This window comes from Lepisosteus platostomus, chromosome 10, assembly GCF_059453375.1.
Source record: "Lepisosteus platostomus isolate fLepPlt1 chromosome 10, fLepPlt1.hap1, whole genome shotgun sequence".
In the NCBI taxonomy this organism is placed as follows: Eukaryota; Metazoa; Chordata; class Actinopteri; order Semionotiformes; family Lepisosteidae; genus Lepisosteus; species Lepisosteus platostomus.
In genome coordinates, this window is record NC_142620.1 from 11,727,111 (window position 1) to 11,746,118 (window position 19,008).

The 19,008-nt window shown below is 38.2% G+C and overlaps 2 protein-coding genes across 19 annotated transcripts in view; one reads left to right on the forward strand and one right to left on the reverse strand.

Annotated features, from left to right (window-relative positions):
• The first annotated feature begins 634 nt into the window (after positions 1–634).
• On the forward strand, positions 635–18,007 carry degs2 (delta(4)-desaturase, sphingolipid 2). Its single transcript, XM_088648181.1, has 3 exons — positions 635–794; positions 10,090–10,832; positions 15,654–18,007. Exons 1-3 carry the CDS (start codon positions 713–715, stop codon positions 15,795–15,797), a joined length of 969 nt encoding a protein of 322 aa, XP_088504307.1. The 5' UTR covers positions 635–712; the 3' UTR covers positions 15,798–18,007.
• evla (Enah/Vasp-like a) overlaps positions 17,859–19,008 on the reverse strand; it is an 88,980-nt gene continuing 87,830 nt past the window's right edge. For 16 of the 18 annotated variants that reach the window (XM_088648167.1, XM_088648170.1, XM_088648162.1 and 13 more), the window contains one exon: positions 17,967–18,638. In XM_088648167.1, coding sequence (XP_088504293.1) covers positions 18,601–18,638 — 38 coding nt within the window. In that variant the 3' untranslated portion in view covers positions 17,967–18,600. Of the gene's footprint in view, positions 18,639–19,008 lie in introns of all 18 variants that reach the window. The other 2 variants (XM_088648178.1, XM_088648173.1) reach the window with 1 other exon arrangement.

The following is a 19,008-nucleotide window of genomic DNA, read 5'->3' on the forward strand; positions in this document are numbered from 1 at the left end:
ACTCATGTTACATTCATTTTTTGTAATATGTTGAACAAAATTGAAAGCTTCTGGCTTTGTACTGACTTAATAAACAGTTTCAATAAATGGTGGTCACTTGGTTTCTTATGTGTTTGAAATAAACATCCAAACTTTTGCATTTTAGAAATTATGTTATATTATTAAAGAGCTAGTAGCGCTTTTGTAAGGGAAATCTATTTTGGTGTTACTTTAAAGACTTTTCAGAAGTGATGTACAGGTCTACAATTACTATCTGGCTTTCTTGCAACCCCCCGTTGAAACATGTTAAAAATGCCACAACTTTTAAAATTATTTTTTCAATTCCGAACTACCGGTACCGGCATTTATTCGATTTCATTTGGAAATAGTTCTACCAGCGCTGGGACAAGATGTTTTGTTTTGCATCTGAGCATAGGAGGTCATTTTCATACCTGTACCGAGCGTTTGTTTGTTTTGTTTTGTTTTGTTTTGTTTTGTTATTTGAAATGTCTTGGGTGGGGGTGATCGAGGAGATCAATTTCACCGACCAAAATGGATGTGTAACGGGGAGCGCGAAATGACCAGCGAGGTGAGTTCACACAATTGGTATTGTGCTATGACTCCTGGAGGGAGGAGCCTTCCCTCACATCTTCCACCTTGGGCAGAAGTTGTACCTGTGCAGTAGTGTGTGCGGGGAGCAGGTGTACACTGTGAAAAGCGAGCAGAAGTGGCTATGGGGAGTAAAACCGGGAGAGAGGACTTTGAATGGGTCTACACAGACCAACCGCACACCTCGAGAAGAAGGGAGATTTTAGGTACGTTATACAAATACCTTTCTCATCTCGGGTGGGTGTCTTACAGATTTCTTTCCTGAAGTTCAGTGCGACAAGGATTTGCTATTCAGACAACGAATAAGAAGACCCGTAAAGTTAAAATGACAACGGAAGGGTATTGCGTCCGTTTTATTTTGTAGTGGTAGGAAATGTTAAAGAATTGTCGTTTAAACGAGAATGTAACTACTTGTTTTTTTAAACTACGTGTAAAAAGTAATTTCAAAATGACACGGTGAGGAACTTTATTATAAGATGTAATTCAACACCAACCCCCCTTTTTTTACATTTATCTGGATGTTTTTACTAGTGGTTATAAATGTCAGGGGTAATATGTTTGGGGGTAATTGTGCTTTACAGTTACAGAATGGTTCTGTAGACTGATTCGGACGACACAAGGTTCAGCGTTTTAAATACGGGAAATCTATTAATCGAGTGATTAATAGGAATATTTCCTGGTTTCATTCAAATGTGTGTGTAAACATGGAAAGGGCTGTTTTTTTTCTTCATTTGTGATACAAAGGCGTATTCATTATATTATGGTAAGATATGATTGATCCCCTTTAAATGTGTTGCGCGTTATTTGTCCAAGTCGGGCGGTTTGGAGCGAGGGGCTGCAACACAGCTTTGTGAAGTTGTCAACCAGTAGGTTGAGGAGTAGGAGTAGGACCAGGAGTAGTGTCCAGTCCTGGTCCTGGACGATGGGAGACCCGTGTCTGCTGGTGTTCATTCCAGCTGAGCCGGTTGTTACTGATACTTAGTGACGCCTTTAATGCAATCTCCGTGGTCTTTAAAACCTTTGTTTACCGGCTTCTTCACTCAGCCCTTGGTTTCAGAAGTGCTCTGCCGCAAGCAGATTGTTCCAACAACTAAAGTTCACAGACCTCTATGCTTTCACTCCTAAACAAAAATGATGAATTTGCGACTGTCTAAATAACTCCTGATCGGTGATAAATATAGGATTAAGGGTAAAATCGAGAGTGGATCAAACACATTAAAAATTACCTGAATGTCAGGTGCTGAAACTCAAGACTTAAAAGGCTGAAGCCAGTGACAAATCACCTTCGATTTTTTTTTTCAGAGCTAACAACATTTTTGACGCCTCAAATAGAAAATTGAAATCGGCCAATAAACAGAAGGCAAAAGTGTTTCCCTGGACCAGGGTCGATGGTCAAGACTAGTGTATACCAGTGTGGTGATTCATTCGCTTTCTGTTAATAATAATTATAACCACTTTATTAACCCTTTACGATTTCTTGCATTAGGAATTGTCTTTTCGTAAACCCCAGCTTGCTCTCCAGACACACAGGCAGGGAGAGAGCGCAGGGTCAGCCATTGTACGGTGCCCCTGGAGCAGTTGGGGTTAAGGGCCTTGCTCAGGGGCCCAATGGAGCAGGATTCCTCTGCCGGCTGCGGGATTTGAACCGGCAACCTTCCAGCCACAGGCGCAGATCCTTAGCCACAGAGAACTTAATATTCTCACATGCATTTGAAAACATATTCATATCTGTATTGTAATGTTTTAAAGTCCAGTTGTCCTGATGTAAGGTCAATGCACCATATCAGAAAGTAAAGGCTTGCAGAATTTTAATTAAATGTAGTCAACATTGGTTAAAACATGGTCCCATATTTATGTCAAGTTGCTTATTATTTACCAGTTACCTGCTTTGATTTCAGAGTATTGATACAGGTTTGCATGCTGAGTTTATTTAGTGTTTATAACATAATGTCACTGTAGGTCACACCATTAGGGATAAGTTCCTGTGACACTTTTGAGCACATTTAAGACTGTTCCTGTGTTGCTCCTGTGTTGAGCAGCTCTAAGTAAGCTTCTAGAGTTACTTGGATGTACTGTAATAATAATAATAATAATAATAATAATAATAATAATAATAGCTTACACTTATATAGCGCTTTTCTGGACACTCCATTCAAAACGCTTTACAGGTAATGGGGACTCCCCTCCACCACCACCGATGTGCAGCATCCACCTGGATGATGCGACGGCAGCCATAATGCGCCAGAACGCTCACCAGACACCAGCTATTAGTGAGGAGGAGAGCAGAGTAATGAAGCCAATTGATATATGGGGATTATTAGGAGGCCATGATTGGTAAATGCCAATGGGAAATTTGGCCAGGACGCCAGGGTTACACCCCTACTCTTTACAAGAAACACCCTGGGATTTTTAATGACCACAGAGAGTCAGGACCTCGATTTTACATCTCATCCGAAGGACGACACCTGTTTACAGTACAGTGTCCCCGTCACTATACTGGGGTATTAGGACCCACATGGACCGCTGGGTGAGCGCCCCCTGCTGGCCTCACTAACACCTCTTCCAGCAGAAAGCTAAGTTTTTCCCAGGAGGCCTGGGTACTGACCAGGCTCACACCTGCTTAGCTTCAGTGGGTTGCCAGTTGTGAGTTGCAGAGTGATATGGCTGCTGGCCCTATCAAAATCATCTACAACACAGCTGAGTAGTTTGTACCAGACTCCTACAACCCTTTGTGCAAAAGAAATACCCCCTGTTCTTAGTTTTAAATGCTCTTGTTGTAAATTTCAGAGGACACATCAAGCATGAGAGACATTCATTTGGATGTAATCTCACACTCCATCAATATGGCACATTGCACTCATGTCTGCAGCTCTCTTTCAGAATGTTCAAAGTCAGCAGGGGAATCCTGTCGTTCCCAGAAAGTGAAAAAGTTCTAAGATCACACTCCATGGGGCTTTAAATCTCACTTTGAGAAGCATTAGACCTTAGCAGTTATGGGTTTGTATTTCACTGTTGGTTCTGAAGACGTCCATTGGGTTGACTTTGTCAATGCCTTTGAAGATTTTGCACAATTTAATCAGGTCCCCTCACCGTTGTGTTTGTTCAAGTCTAAACAGACTGTTTTTTTTTTGTATCCTATCAGACCAAAATGTACTTGGTTAAACTTCTTTGTATTTTTCCAGAACAGGAATGCTTTTTTTTGTAACAGTTTTTAAGGAACACATCTGAATCCAAATCCTCTGCTGTTCAGTAATCAGATAATTAAAACAGATGTTTTGCTACAGTATATGATAAATATATAGCTGGAATGTTACATCTAGGAATCTACCTATTGTGTTACCTGATGAGTGGGTTGCATACACATGACATTGAAGTTATAAGTCTATCCATTAAGTGCCTCATTATGAAAACATTTTAATGTCTTGAAATCAATGCATTTCACAACCTTTCAGTGTGGAGTTTACAGTGCAATTTGATAAGTGGCACTTCGACTATACTTCATATCAAAAACCGATGTGTGTAAGGATAAGCCACTGAGCCCCAGCCACTCAAAACCAAGTTCTTATTATTAATTGAAAAGACCAGGCTACATTCCATCTGAGTGCTGGACTTACCTTGAAATAAAAAAATGTTTAGTACAGCATCATCGGCCTTTCTATGACTAAGTCTTGGAAAACGGGGTTAGTTGTTTTTTCTCTGGCACCAGCTGTTGTTGTTTTCGAGATGTATGGTTTTTGGATGGGGTCTGACATCTAATCCAACATTCACGGTTTCATTAAGGCACGACCATGTCTGCTTCTTATGTTTCAGCAAAATGAATGGAGGCTAATTTGGACTGTCTAGGCTGTGCTCACATGCAAAGATAAATGGCAGCACCTATTGTGCTACCAAGGTATGAGCTTGGCAGGGCATTATTGAAAAGATTAGCTTCATAACTTGCAGCTGGCCTTGTGACTGAATATGTAAACATTAGACAATATATTTCCTCGGTGACATCTTAATGTAATGAAACCTTTAAAAAAAGCAAGACCTGTAGAGCCAATCATTGCAATCTACTGAAGGATGCCAAGTGCATTAATTAAAAAAAAAACACACTGAGTTCTGTTGCTTTTTTTAAAAGGCATGAAGAATATCATTTTAATGCAGAGGACCATGTGAAATGGCCATCTTAACCATTACACCTTCCAGAACTATCAAGATAAAAGTATGATGCTTTTACTGAGTTAATAGGACAATGGCAGATTTTCTCAAGTAAATATGGCTTTTGCAAAATTCGGCATGTTTATTCTTCAAGTCTGATGTGACTCTAATAAATTGCATTAGTACAGTATGTTCTCTGTAGGTTGAATGACGTTATTTGTCTTGTGATGAAGATTTTTAATTGTTCAATTGAGAGACTTAATAAAATTCAGTCGCATGTTTAAAAAAGTGAGAAAAACGGAATGTGTTTGTTATTTCTTACATGTTATTTTGATTAATATCATGAAGTGGCATTAAGCATTGCTGCCACACAGTTCTTGTGTCCTGGGTATAATTTTAGACTGGAGAACCATTGGTTAGGAGTTTGCATGTTCCCCTCAAGTCTGCTTGGGTTTTCTTCATGTGCTCTGGTATCCTGCTTTCAAAAAACATGCCATCTAGCTTATGTGGAGTCTCTTAATTATCAGTTTTAGTGCTCATAATAAGTGTGTAACTGGCTTTCTAATGATCGATGGATGTTATAACTCACACAGTCATATACTGTACATTACAACTCCCACTGACATTAAAAGACTTTGATAAGGTTTTAGTATTGTGTGAAATAACTCACTGTCTTGAAGCTTATGATGCAATATTTCCTACCAAAGATATTCCACTTAACCCAGTCTCATTAAATGTGTTCATTTTTCTTTCTCTTTAGAGTTGGCATGAATCAGGATGGTTATTGTGGTCTTTGAAGAATGTATTTATGAACTTTCACATATTAATAGGCAGACTCCCATCATTAACAATGTGCTAATCAGTCATGGACATAGTGCCCTTCCATTCATTGTAAGAAAACACATCTTATAAGAAGACAGAGGAAGAAGTTGCTTTGTAGTCTTAAATTGTACAAAGTTCTTCTGGATTATTAATTTGATTCTTATGTTGTCCCTTCTTTAATATAATTACTCTTTGTTGAAAATTTGAAAAGGCATCGAGTTTCTTGAGATGGAAGATGAAAAGAGCTATATGAGAGATTTGGTGAACCATCTTTAGGTTTGTCTTCTTAACATCGTATGTGAATAACACAGGAAAGCTGAAATAGAATCTGAACGTTTTTAATAATAAACTAGTATGTATATAAACACAAGCAATTTTATGTTCTGAGATTGCATGACAGCTTCATATTTCAGCTATACTGCTTGTTTTTACATGGAATGAGATTACCTTCACACTTGTTGCAGTGAGAAAAATAACTTAAAAAACCCAGCTACCAATCCCCAAGTGCTGCAGTAGAGACACAGGTGAGGAAAAATAACAACGTGAGGCTAAGGATTAATAATTTGAACAGCTGCTTTCATTGGCTGGTTTGCTTTTAAATCTTCATTTGCTGTTGTGAAAATTAAGGGTCACACATTAGAGTCTGCATTAGGGTGCTAGTTTAAGACAGAGTATTACAGCGAATCATGCAAGTATATCGCCTACAATTCAACGTATTTGTGAGCATATATGGTTTGGCATTTTACTAAACTAGGACTGAGGTTCAGTTTTTTATAAAATATTATTTCCAGGGGAAGTTTTTAGCAATGTAACTGCAAAACTCCATTTGCATTTAAAGCAGATTAAATGGTCTCACACAAAGTGGAGCTTGATGGTCCCATTTATAATGCCTGGTTACTGATTAATCTTGGCCAGGATCACCTTTTGGCTAAATTACAGTCATGGAAGTTTACAGCAACAGCTATTTCAAATACCAGTGATACTCAACATTTCTGACAAAACTGAAACATTTTACACAATACTTTATTCCTTGTGTGTACAAGACAACATTATCAATATACAAAACAATTGCCACAATCATGCTGTTTTATACCAGTAGTGTTCCTGGTTTTACCATGTGATTATGGACTCTAAGCATATCAATTTCATTACAATGTGCTATATTTTAATCTTTAACTTAATAAAATAGCACCTAAACTAGTTTCCACCATGCAGCATCTTGGACAGAAACAAAACATACCTTAAACGCCCCAGAACATCTAAGGACTTCATAGGATTAACCAAGAGCTTTATTAGAATATACAAGATTATTCATATGTTGATAAGAGAATAAGAGGAAGGTTAGATTTGCAGTTGTGTCTATAAGGTGCTGGATATAAATTGGGATTCCAGATTCACTCCTCTTACTTTTTTTAAATTCATTAAATTGTTTGCCCAAGTCAGAGAAGGTTGTGCTGTGAACCCTTCTGTAAACAAACACCATGCCATAGTGCTTTAAACATCTGTTGTGCCTCAGTTGCCAGAACACTACAGTGTTTGTGTTACTGTGTTGTTACCTACCCAACAACACACAATGGTGCGTGCACAATGGACAACCATCAGCCTAATTCTTTAGTTTGCACGTGCATTTGTAAGATAAACAAATGAACACTATGTGTAATTATTTTTCATACATATATGCACATCACAAAATCCTAAATACAATCCTTAATACCTGAATAAGTATAATCTTCCGTGAAATTCCAGGTATGACATTCTGTCTATAATGTATATAATGGACGATTTAGGTTTCGACATCCTTATACAGAAGTGACAGCTTTCAAATTCCATGCAAATTAGCTGACGACATTTTGTAGCTCGTCCTGCATACTGCAACCACACACACCAATTAACCACAAAAAGACAGGGCTTTATAGCGTATTATTTTTTGCTCTATAAATGAAAAACATTTTCAAACAGGCCATCTACAAAACCTTACCAAGATACATAGAGCTTGGACCGAATCGTTTGTGTTTTGCGGCATATTAAATTTCTCCATCTTTTGTACCCTATCGTGTTGTTACAGCGACGGTGTACAAAGGGAACGTCTGCAAGTGGAAAGTTTTAGTGAGCAGTTGTGAATGGATGACTTGGAATAGATTTGCATGACCCAAATTCACATGCAGCGGGCTTGCAGACTTCTGATGTTTACTCAATGGCATGCAGTCGCCGCAATAGAGGTTTTTCCTATGGAATAATATAATGAAAGGAGCCAGAATAGGATTGCGCTGAATAACCTGGGAAAATTAAAAGAAGAGCTAATACCGTAGGATTGTACATATCGACATTAGAACATCGTCCGTCTCCACACACACAGGGTTTCTAATCCCATCACAGTATGTCTGGCACGTATGCGCTTGCGCTGTCAGAGACCGTGCTTGAATCGCTCGACTTGGCGTGTACAGTATATGCTATTACTCCTATGCTTCCCAACCTTTTTGAAACGTTGCCTCCGGGACGTTTGCACCGATCGTGCATTTTCCATCTAGAACAGCCCTCTGAAAGTTATTTTAAGTGTGGGTGAATACGTACACGCAAAAAGAAGCATCCATCCCTCACCTAATTGTTTCATTTAGTAATTCATGTGCACGTAACAACGGCTACGAAGGATAGAAGGCCGTTTGGTGTTTCAAACGAGTTTTTAATGGCGAATGCAGTATGTTAGTTTTATGTGGAATAAATATTAATACATATTTTTAATTAATAACCGTCATACACATAGCTCTTAGTTTTCGTAGCTTTGATTGGTCATTTGTACGCCGGTGTACTGTATATGTACGTGAGAGTCGAAAATATTTTTTAAAAAGCGGAGCTAAACTCCACTTGAACTGAATTAGAGACCAAATATTATTGCCCTCTGTAAGGGGTAGCAATTCTAACGAGTTTTAAGAGGATCACGAGAAATAACAGTGATGAATTAATGGCTTTTGCTGTTCAGGCTAATATTGAAGTATTATGTTGTTATTCTATTATAAAAAATGACAACTGTTGCTGATGTAGCAATTCGTGATATTATACTGTTTTTGGTCGTACATTACAAAACAAATGATATGATATTGTTTTCTGTTGGAATTCATGTAAGCCACCCGAATAAGTTAATTTGTAAGACGGTAGGTTTTAATTATCCAATGCACTATACAGTACTGATAGGTATTCGTATGGAAAATTATGTAACATTTCTTAAGTCATTTTTGCAGGCTTCCATACCATCCATGTTGATTGTGTTGCAACTTGGGGTTGGTTACGGTGTGCACACCATTTATTATCATTTATCATGTTACTGAAATTTTTAATTAACGATGACCAAGACACTAGTCTTCACAGTATTTACGTTTCGTTAATGGGGCCCTGTGTTTGTTTTACATTAAAAAGCCGTTCAGATAATGTGAGCTCTGAAGGCTGTGTTTCATATTTCATCAGAGGGACCTGCATGTTGCATCTTAAAACATACAAATGAAGTAGGGAAATACGGACTATGCACACCATGTGAATTAAATGTGGCCGAAGCTGTTCGTTATCCAAGCTAGCAATAATAATGAAGTGATACAATGTATGACTCATTAGATATGGATTTGTGCTGAAAGTGATTGACTGAATTATGCGTGTAACAGGGACTGTCTGGAGCAATTAAAAACAACTTTAATTTGCCCTATATTTTTCATATATTTTGTGCATATCAGTTTACATGAGCCTTGAGCGGTGAACGTTGTGTTGTGATGTGAGAGGCTGTTTTCGTGCCGCACTACTTTCTTAAGTAATAGATACACAGCACATTTCCAGAGTCAGAGGTGAAAATAACCGTTTTTGGTGTGTTTTATGTGTTAGTGCTGTAAATCACAAGGCTGTTTTGTTGCGACTTTTGATGTGTCAGCGTTGTACAAGAATTCCCCCGGTTGTTCCTTCGCCCAACACCTTCCGTTCTTTCAAACGGCTAAACAATGTGTTCTCCATTTAAAGGACGATTGTAGAGACTGGTTCCACCCCAGGAGGGGGAACATTAAGCTTTGCTTCAGTTAACATAATTGCTGAGTTACAGCCATAATACTGCCATTCACAGTAATGTTTGTTTGTTGATCCCCTCGGCCATTTAACACAATACACTGTCAAGAACCCTATTAAAGTAGATCCCTTAATTATTTTAATGAAAGGGCAAATTAAAGATTATGCGTTTAGAATAGAAAAATCTCTTACCCCATTTATCAGTGGAGGTTATTACACAGTCACAGCAGAGCGAAAAAGACTGTGAATATTAGTATATAGGTTATGATGCAGAGGAAGTACCCGAGTTGTAATAATGGCAACATCATTGACCAGGACCAATATTGTTAATATATAGTAATCTGTAAGAAGTATGCTTGATTGCAGATGCACACCTACAATGGCCAGCCTGACCTGCAATTCAATTTTTTAATCTGCCAAACTGTATGGAATATGGAAGGAACCATATTACCAAAAAAAGTGGAGGAACATATTAAATAGTTTGCACCTTTGTTTCCCCAGCTAAGTACCCCGAGATCAAGTCCCTGATGGGCCCCGACCCCCTGTTGAAGTGGATCGTTTCAGGGATGGTCATCGTGCAGCTGCTGGCGTGTTACCTGGTGCGTGGGCTCTCCTGGAAGTGGGTCCTGTTCTGCGCCTACGCGTTTGGGGGCTGCATCAACCACTCCCTGACCCTGGCCATCCATGACATCTCCCACAACGTGGCCTTCGGCAACAAGCAGGCCAAGTGGAACCGCTGGTTCGCAATGTTTGCCAACCTGCCTGTCGGCATGCCGTACTCGGCCTCCTTCAAGAAGTACCACATCGACCACCACCGGTACTTGGGGGGGGATGGGCTGGACGTTGACGTGCCTACCAATCTGGAGGGTTGGTTCTTCTGCACGCCGCTTCGCAAGGTCGTGTGGCTCTTCTTACAGCCTTTCTTCTACGCCCTGCGCCCGCTCTGTGTCAATCCGAAGCCTGTCACCCAGATGGAAGTGGCCAACGCTATGGTCCAGTTGTCTGCTGACTTTGTCATCTACTACCTGTGGGGCCTGAAGCCGGTGGTGTACCTACTGGCTGGGTCCATACTGTGTATGGGCCTGCACCCCATCTCAGGGCACTTTATTGCAGAGCACTACATGTTCCTCAAGGGGCACGAAACATACTCCTACTACGGCCCCCTCAACTTCATCACCTTCAATGTGGGATACCACATGGAGCACCACGACTTCCCCAGCATCCCTGGCAGCAAGTTGCCATTGGTAAAATTCTTTCCATTATTAAATCCCATTTATATTTTTGCCTTTTTATTACTAATTATTATGATTATTATGATTTATTGTTATCAATAATAACAAATTTATTATTATGGTTATTAGTACACTTATATGACAGGTAATGGGGACTCCCCTCCACCAGTGTGCAGGCCCAACCTGGATGATGCGTTGGCAGCCAGTGTGCTCCAGTATGCTCACCACACATTGGCTACTGGTGGGGAGGAGAGCAGAGTAATGAAGCCCTTTCAGAGATGGGGATTATAAGGTGGCCATGATTGATAAAGGCCAGGGCCCTTTTGATAAATTTGGTCCTACCTCTTTTAGATTTTTAATGACCATGGAGAGTCAAGACCTTGGTTTTTTGCCTCATCCGATGGATGGCACCTTTTTGCTGTATAGCATCTCCATCACTACACTGGCTCACAGACCACAGGGTGAGGACCCCCTACTGGTCCCCCTAACACCTCTTCCAGGAGCAACCTTAGCTTTCCCAGGAGGTCTCCCATCCAGGTAGTGACCAGGTTCACACCTGCTTATCTTCAGTGGTTTTCCAGCTGTAAGTTGCAGGGTGATATAGCTGCTTGCTTCTTGATACACATAACATTATATCCGAAACAATCAAGTCTGATGCCCATGAAATTATTTTTTGTTTATTCTTAACGTTTCTTGGCTCAACTTTTATTTTATCATTGCACGCTCAGAAACATCTTGCTCCCATTGTTGTGTTAGAAGAACGGTCTCTTTGAATGCGACTGGAGAAACCTGTTAGGCAATCCATTAAACAGTACAGGCTTCATCATGTGGGCTCTGTCACTGTTACAAAAGCTTCAAAATGTTATGTATATGTACCCTGCACTTGTGTTATTTTGTCCGGTAACCTTTTGCACAGGAAGATAGTCCCTAACGTTATAGTTAAGAGAATAGAAACACAACTTAGAGTTTTTATTTTATTTTGGCTCACTTTATACTTACACATTTACTTATTTTAATATTGAGGCTTTACACTTTCTTATATGTAATTCACATGTACATTGCCAAAGACACAATATAGTTGCTGTAACAGTCTGTATGCTTTTCACTTGGACGTTGGTGGAAACGATTTATCATATAAGATATCAGGGAGCGGCTGATCGGCTGGAGTGCAAGGAACTGAAACAGAACTTGGGTGTGATTGTTCTGAGGCAGTGTGTTTTTTGGATTGAGCCAAGGTTAGAATTAGGGCCCAGTTGTCACAGTCCTGATTCCTCTAGCTTTTCCATACCTGCTTCAGAAAGTAACTGAATGATCGCTTATTTAATGGGGGGTTGCTGTAATTTGTGCTAAGCAACAAAGCCCTCATTAAGCCAGTTTAAATTGTCATTCAAAGCTAAGCACTTAATATTTCAATGGACATAGATGTTAGAATAAGAAGCTGAGTGGATCATGACACTCTGTCTTCATATATATTCTGTATATTATTCAGGTTATACAGCATCTGTGGTCTGTGGTTGTGCCCCAGATTCATACTGCAATCTCTCAAGCTCTACCTTACATTACTGTATCTACCTTGGTCACAGACATGCTCACCAGAACAAAAGGCCATCTTTCTGATGCAGTGGGTTTGAGGACTTTCAAGAGTGCTGGCGAGGGAATACCACAGTAACACTCTCATTTTACACTTGGAAAGCAATGTTTCTGCAATTTCAGTTGGACCTCCTATCACAGTTTACCTGTGGAACTGAAAATAGCTGATATATTGTAACTGATACGATTCACCAGTGGGAAACCTGATATGGAAGAATTGCCTCTTATCCCTTTGCAGTTAAACAGATTTCATGGTGAGTCATGAGTTTGTGAAAAAGACAGCTTTTTCTTTGAGGTTAGGTCTGTAGTCTTTGATGTACTCTTAAACCAGTGGTTTTCAAGCCTTTTCATCTGATAACACACCAGTATAGGCAAATACCAAACCTGGAGAAAATGGCATATGCCATAAGCAGTATCTCTTGTGCTATCTTTAAGTACTCATACCAGAATTACTGTACAGTATATCAAAGTAGTTTTTTGCATTACCGAGGTATACAGTAACTTACCTGATCTTGTGTTATAACCCACTATCCCAACTCATGTCTTAAAACACTGATCTCTGGAATGGTGCACCTTTAGTCCTTTCTGACTTGGCCCTAAAAGCAAAGAGAAGTTTGTTTACTTCTCTCTACGCGTGGAGAAGAGGAGTTTAGAGGAATTTGTGCAACAGAGAAGAGTGCAAATTCCTGAAAAACTCATCAATAAGTAGATGAAATTTAATGTTTTTCCATTATAAAATAATCATGCAAGGATCATTTAAATAATTCTTTGAAAGGGGAATTTAAACTCTGTTGTAATGTAGCAGAAGGTTTTGTTTTCATAATGTGCATTCTATCATGACTGGGCGTTTCTGAGTGAAACTCTACACTTGAATTAGAAATTGCCTTTCCTCTTTTTTTTAGATAAGAAAAGTTAATACAAGGTTCATGAGGTATTTTATTCTATTAAAACTGAATTTTGGACCTTGGATCTTTAAAGAATTATAAGTGAAGTTGAATCGTTCTTTTCTGACACACACAAATACTGCCTCAGTCACAGGGTAATGAGTCCCTTATTGCCTACAGTCAGGTGTTTAATATGTAACCTATCAGGGTGAGAGGCTGAAATCAACACATAATTATGGACCTTTAAGTTCACCCTGTGTGAGCTCAATGGATTTGTGCTTTTGCAAGTACTATTCAGGTACAGACTGAAAGCAAGAAGTTATAATCAGCCTACTTCACAATCAGCAGGGTTGCAGTTGAAAACTACTTTAAAAAATGATGGCTTTGCATTGATATTACAAGGTGTCTCCCACACTTCTGTCTCATTAACAGCACACGCAGCACACACAGAGAAGACCCATGTACCATTAAAAACTGTGCTATGTATCGTGGAAAATACCAAGACTGAACTTTATAACTGAATCTGTGCTCAAGTTTTGGCTTAAAATGAGGAGAGTGAAAAGAAGTCTCTGTGTTAAAAATAAGATCTCTGCAGCCAGGACTGCTGTTGTGATTGGGACTACTTTGCCACTTATTTTGCGGTGAATTGGTTGCGAGGTGAAGTTTGATGCAGCACCAGTTATTAATTATTGCAGTGAATCCAGCAGGTGGCACTCTTTTCTTAGGGCCAGAAAATAAAAACAACGAATCCATTCTTTAAAAACAAAATAACTTTTTCAAATGTGACACTTACATTTGTTCATTTAAATGTTATTCGATTTTAAAAGCTAGCTGATCCAAAGATTTCAACTAGACACTTCTTGAAAGTAGCTAATAAGCGTGTTCCAGACTCCCACCACCCACAATTCTTTGTGTAACAAATTACCTCCTGTTACCAGTTTCAAATACACCTCCCTTTCGGCACTTTAGTCTTCTCTAGTCCTTGTGCCCTCTGATTTGTCTTTTATTATGGTTCTGAAGAGGTTCGTTTGACTTGGTCATGTGATGTTTTTGCTTACTTGACTCAGGTTCCCTCATAATCTTCTCAATTCTACCTTTGAGCCTAGGAACATAACTGGTTGCTTTTTACTATGTATTCTACCATTGTTTGCTTTGCTGTCCCACATTATTTAGTGAATGAAAATGGTGTGTCTGTATAAACACCTAAGGCTCATAAGTAGCTTCTTCTCATTTTTTATTTTTCTTTATATTTTTGCTGCTTGCATGTAAAACTCTTCTGCCAGATGTTTTCCAGAAAGAGCTGTATCGTCCTTGTATAGATCCCAATGCTTCTGCATTGATTTCATTACCCAAATTTAAATATCCATACTTTATTGTACTCTCTGTTTTCTGTCATTAACTAGTTCTTAATCCAAATACATGTATTTTTTAATGCTTCTTGTAATTTAAGAATTAATCTTTTACAAGGAACTTTATTGAAAGATTTCAGAGTATTAAATTAACAATTAAAAATGCTTTGTATCCACAGCCTGATGTACTTTAACAGGGCCTGCTTTTCCTAAACCTAAAAAAGCTTTTTCCTAAAAAAAAATGTAGTCTTTCCTTAGAATCTTTTTGACATACTAATGATCCTCTAGTTTAGTTTCAATTAATGTTTCCTTAATCTTACATGTAATAAAAGTAAAATTTATGGGTTTATAATTACTTGGTCACCCTTTTTGACGGATGGGCGAAACAGTCAGTTTTCCAGTCATTGCCCGGGTTGTGTGACTTGTGAAAGACTTTTGCTGACTGTGAATAATACAGTATCTCAATTCAATCCAATTAATCAAATACCATCAGGACCTGGAGATTTCTTTTTCTTAGGTGTCTCTAGTACCTATAACATGTCTGCCTTTTCTGTGTATTATAAAACTTGTACATGTCGATGGTTTCTTCCTTGGTAAACACCTGAGAAAAAATAACCTACATTTCCCATTTCCATTTCATCTAAAAGTTTCCCATTTTATCTCTTGAGACATTTTTTCGTAGTACCAGAAATAAGGTTTGTTCACTGTTAATATTCAAAATTAAAGATTGCACAACTGAGTCATGCAGAAGGTTAATGTGTGTGTACTAGTCCAGTCATTATTCTGTCATTCTGGTATTGAAGGGCATTTAGGATAGTCCCTGAGGCACTATTAAGATAATTGAATCAAGTATAATTGAATCCATTTACCAAACTATAAAGCAGGTAATAATTTAAAGAGACCAACACATTTTCTGTACTTCAGTCCCTGGGTACCAGAGTTGAGGCACACGGCGCTGGTTCGGAGAGTCCTGGTGACTGACACTGCTCCCTCTTCTTTGGCTCTGGCAGGTGAAGAAGATTGCAGCGGAGTACTATGACGCACTGCCTCAGCACACCTCCTGGGTCAGAGTGCTGTGGGACTTTGTATTTGATGACAGCATTGGGCCTTACGCCAGGATAAAGAGGGAGTACCAACTGGCCAAAGAAGACTGACCAGACCATCTGCTAACTACAGCAAATGCAAGTTCCATCAATCCTTATACCCACAATTCCTAGCTGCATTTTTTTGCCGAGTTCCACAAACCAGTAGAAATGCAAGGAAACTTTTTGTTGTTGTCATTTTACAAAGTGCGCAGCAGTTTTTCTGAGAAGACTAACATCAATCCGGACATTGCAACAGTACAATGAGGAGAACCCTGTCTTCAGTGAAGTCTCTTGCTGTTCATTTTGCTCTTCTGACTAATCTCATTACAAAGAATTGGATCTGTGGCATTGCTGCTGTGAAAAATATTTAAAATAACATTGTCACCATCATTTTCAATCATCCCTTAGACAGCATAATTCTTATATTTGTTTTAGACTGATGCTCAATTCCTCTTATTTAGCATCCTTTTTATTTCAATATAATATAAATGACCAGTCAGACTTAATGAAAGACTTGACTGCTTTTTTCAGTGTTTTGCATGTTCTGAATAGTCATTAAGTATACTGGATACGAAAAAGGTACATTCTTGAGTTTTTGTGTTGAAGATTTATACAATTGTTCTATAATAATAACAATAATTATTTAACAGACTTCAGAAGTTACTGTATTTTAATTCTTAAAATGGATATATTTGTGAAAAAAGCTTGCTTTGCTTAATTAGGTGACCTATATAAAAATATCTAAAGAAATAGATGGTCTTATAAATATGAATGAGTATTTTGAAATAAAAATGTGAACTTGTGCAGCAGAACTAAAATCCATCCAGTTTTGATTTGCTCCATATTCAATTATAGAAGATGTTTTACATTCAAAATGCTTAAAACCCTATTGGAAACAATAGTGATTTTAGGACCATACTATTTTTAACTATAGGACCCGGTGATTTCACCAATCTGAATGCAGTCTTGCTCTAAAATCAGATTTTCTGGCCAACCATAGATTACCTGGTGAATATACCATGGCAGATATCTTGTTTTTTGAACTCTGGAAATTGAAAGTAGTCAGGTGGGGAGTCATAACTTCAATATGGCTCGATCTATGTAGCTGTAAGCCGTTTCCTATATGAGGATACATGACAATATCTGCGTCCTAATTTCAGACACATCATGAGGGTTTTTCACAGGACTGTTCTCGTTGATTAGGTGCAGTAAATTTGAACGAATTAGGTTTTGGGCATATATTTATGCACAAGCTCAAAAACATTCTAGGGCAGGGCTTCCAATCCATCTCCCTGAGTCAACAGAGAAGCAGCTTAATCATCAACAGCTTAAACCTGTGTAGGAGATCTAATTTAACAATCTTCCTGAGAGTTCAATGAAGATTGAACATGAAGACCTAGAGAAACTACTGGTCTATTAGTCTTGAGGGTCTGGATTTAGAGAATTACTGACTTCCCACTTTTAAAGTCACCATCTGCTGTAGTCACAGGACAGGTTTGTTTAATGCTTACTTATATCCTGTTTTAAATGATGGATATGACAGCATTTTATATAACAAACTGCATTTGTTAGATACAATTATTTGTATGGTGATCCACACTTTTCCACAATAAAGGAAAGCACAGCTTTCCACTCAACCAATAGCACAATATCAAACGAGATTAACCGCCTGTGCATTTAAGTCAGCACACTGAACAAACACAGGAAAGTTTGTTTTTAAAGGCTAAACGCTGTCAGGTACTACCACACATACCATATTTGTGTTCTCAATTCATTCTGCAATGTTCACACCTCCAGGTTAAATATTTACCTTTTACGAACAAGCAACCCCAAAATGGCACAAGATATTGTCCATGCACTGTAGAATTAATGGAAGTAAGGAAACCAAAAATAGATGGTATGTGTTTATATAATGCTGTAAGGGAGGAATATGACATTTTCAAAGCGCATTGCACTGACCAGATCAGGTGAAGCAGCAGTTGCTTTAATCCAGCTGTAAATCAAGTGATAACAGGGTTTATAGGTGACCATCAGATGAAAGTACTGAGAAGACATGTGAAAACTAAACAACCTAAAGACCAGAACGTAACATTTTTAACCTCTTTCAACAAAAACTTCGTACAACAAATACATTGTTCACAGTTTTATTTAAATGGATTTAAAACTCAGTGTATTTTTTTAAACCAGGAAGCACTTGGTCAAAAAGGGAAATAAAATGAACAATACTTCACCAAATCCTTGCAGTCAATAAACATTTTTATTAACAACATGATCACAAATACTGTGGTGTATTGATGTACTGTTTATAAGGTTGCAATATTTTAAAGAGCAACAGTTTCTATTCTTCCACAACTAGTTCAGGTTCAAACTTTTTTTTTTCAGTGATTTCAAACATCATCTGTGTTGGCAAAGGATAAAAACTCTTAAACATAAAAAATGATGCAGAGGTCATGTAACTATAATGCAAATTGTGTATTTACTTATCATCGTATCTTTAACAACCCAAGAAAAATAATAATAATACCAATATAAAATATAAAAGACTGACATAAAATGGTGTGCAATGTTTGTTTGAAAAATAATATATTATAATAATTATAAACAAAGTAAAACAAAAAATCCTAGAAAACAAATCTGTAATTTCAATTTCTTCCAAACTTAAGACTTTTAACATTATGTAGACTGAAAGCAGCAGGCTGCAATCTGGGCTGAGTCTCTAAATTTACAGAGAAGAAAAGGTCGGTAATACAGACATATCAGTGCGGGTGTCCTCTGGCGTGGTCTTCTTCGCCTCACTCTTCCTCCTCCTCTCCGTCACTACTTCCCTCAGAACGCAGCATGCTTCCTGCTGTCTCATTTGTGTTTGCCGATATTATGTTGTACTAATTCTACTAAGTTCTTGTCTAATGGCTGGGAAAGAAGAACAAGAGCAAAGTGTTTTCATGTCCAAAGACGCGATGCAGTATTTCTTTTATAATCAGACCTACAGTATGCACTATTTAGTTTTTACAATTATGGCTCTACATCTCTTGCAGTGAGTAGTAAATGTAAAGTAGACTGTGAAGACGCAGTACCACTGTGTCCTAAAATGAAGATGCAGCCGTTACACAACTTAGTGGCCTTCAAAAATTAATTTCATACTCGATAAAATGTTATATATGATAACATTTATTCCTAAAGAGCCAGTATTATGTAATACATGTTTCAGATCAGGGTTAAATTGGGCTGTCTGTAGAAGAATGAAAGAGTCATAGTATTGCTGTGTTAGCAAAGATTAGAT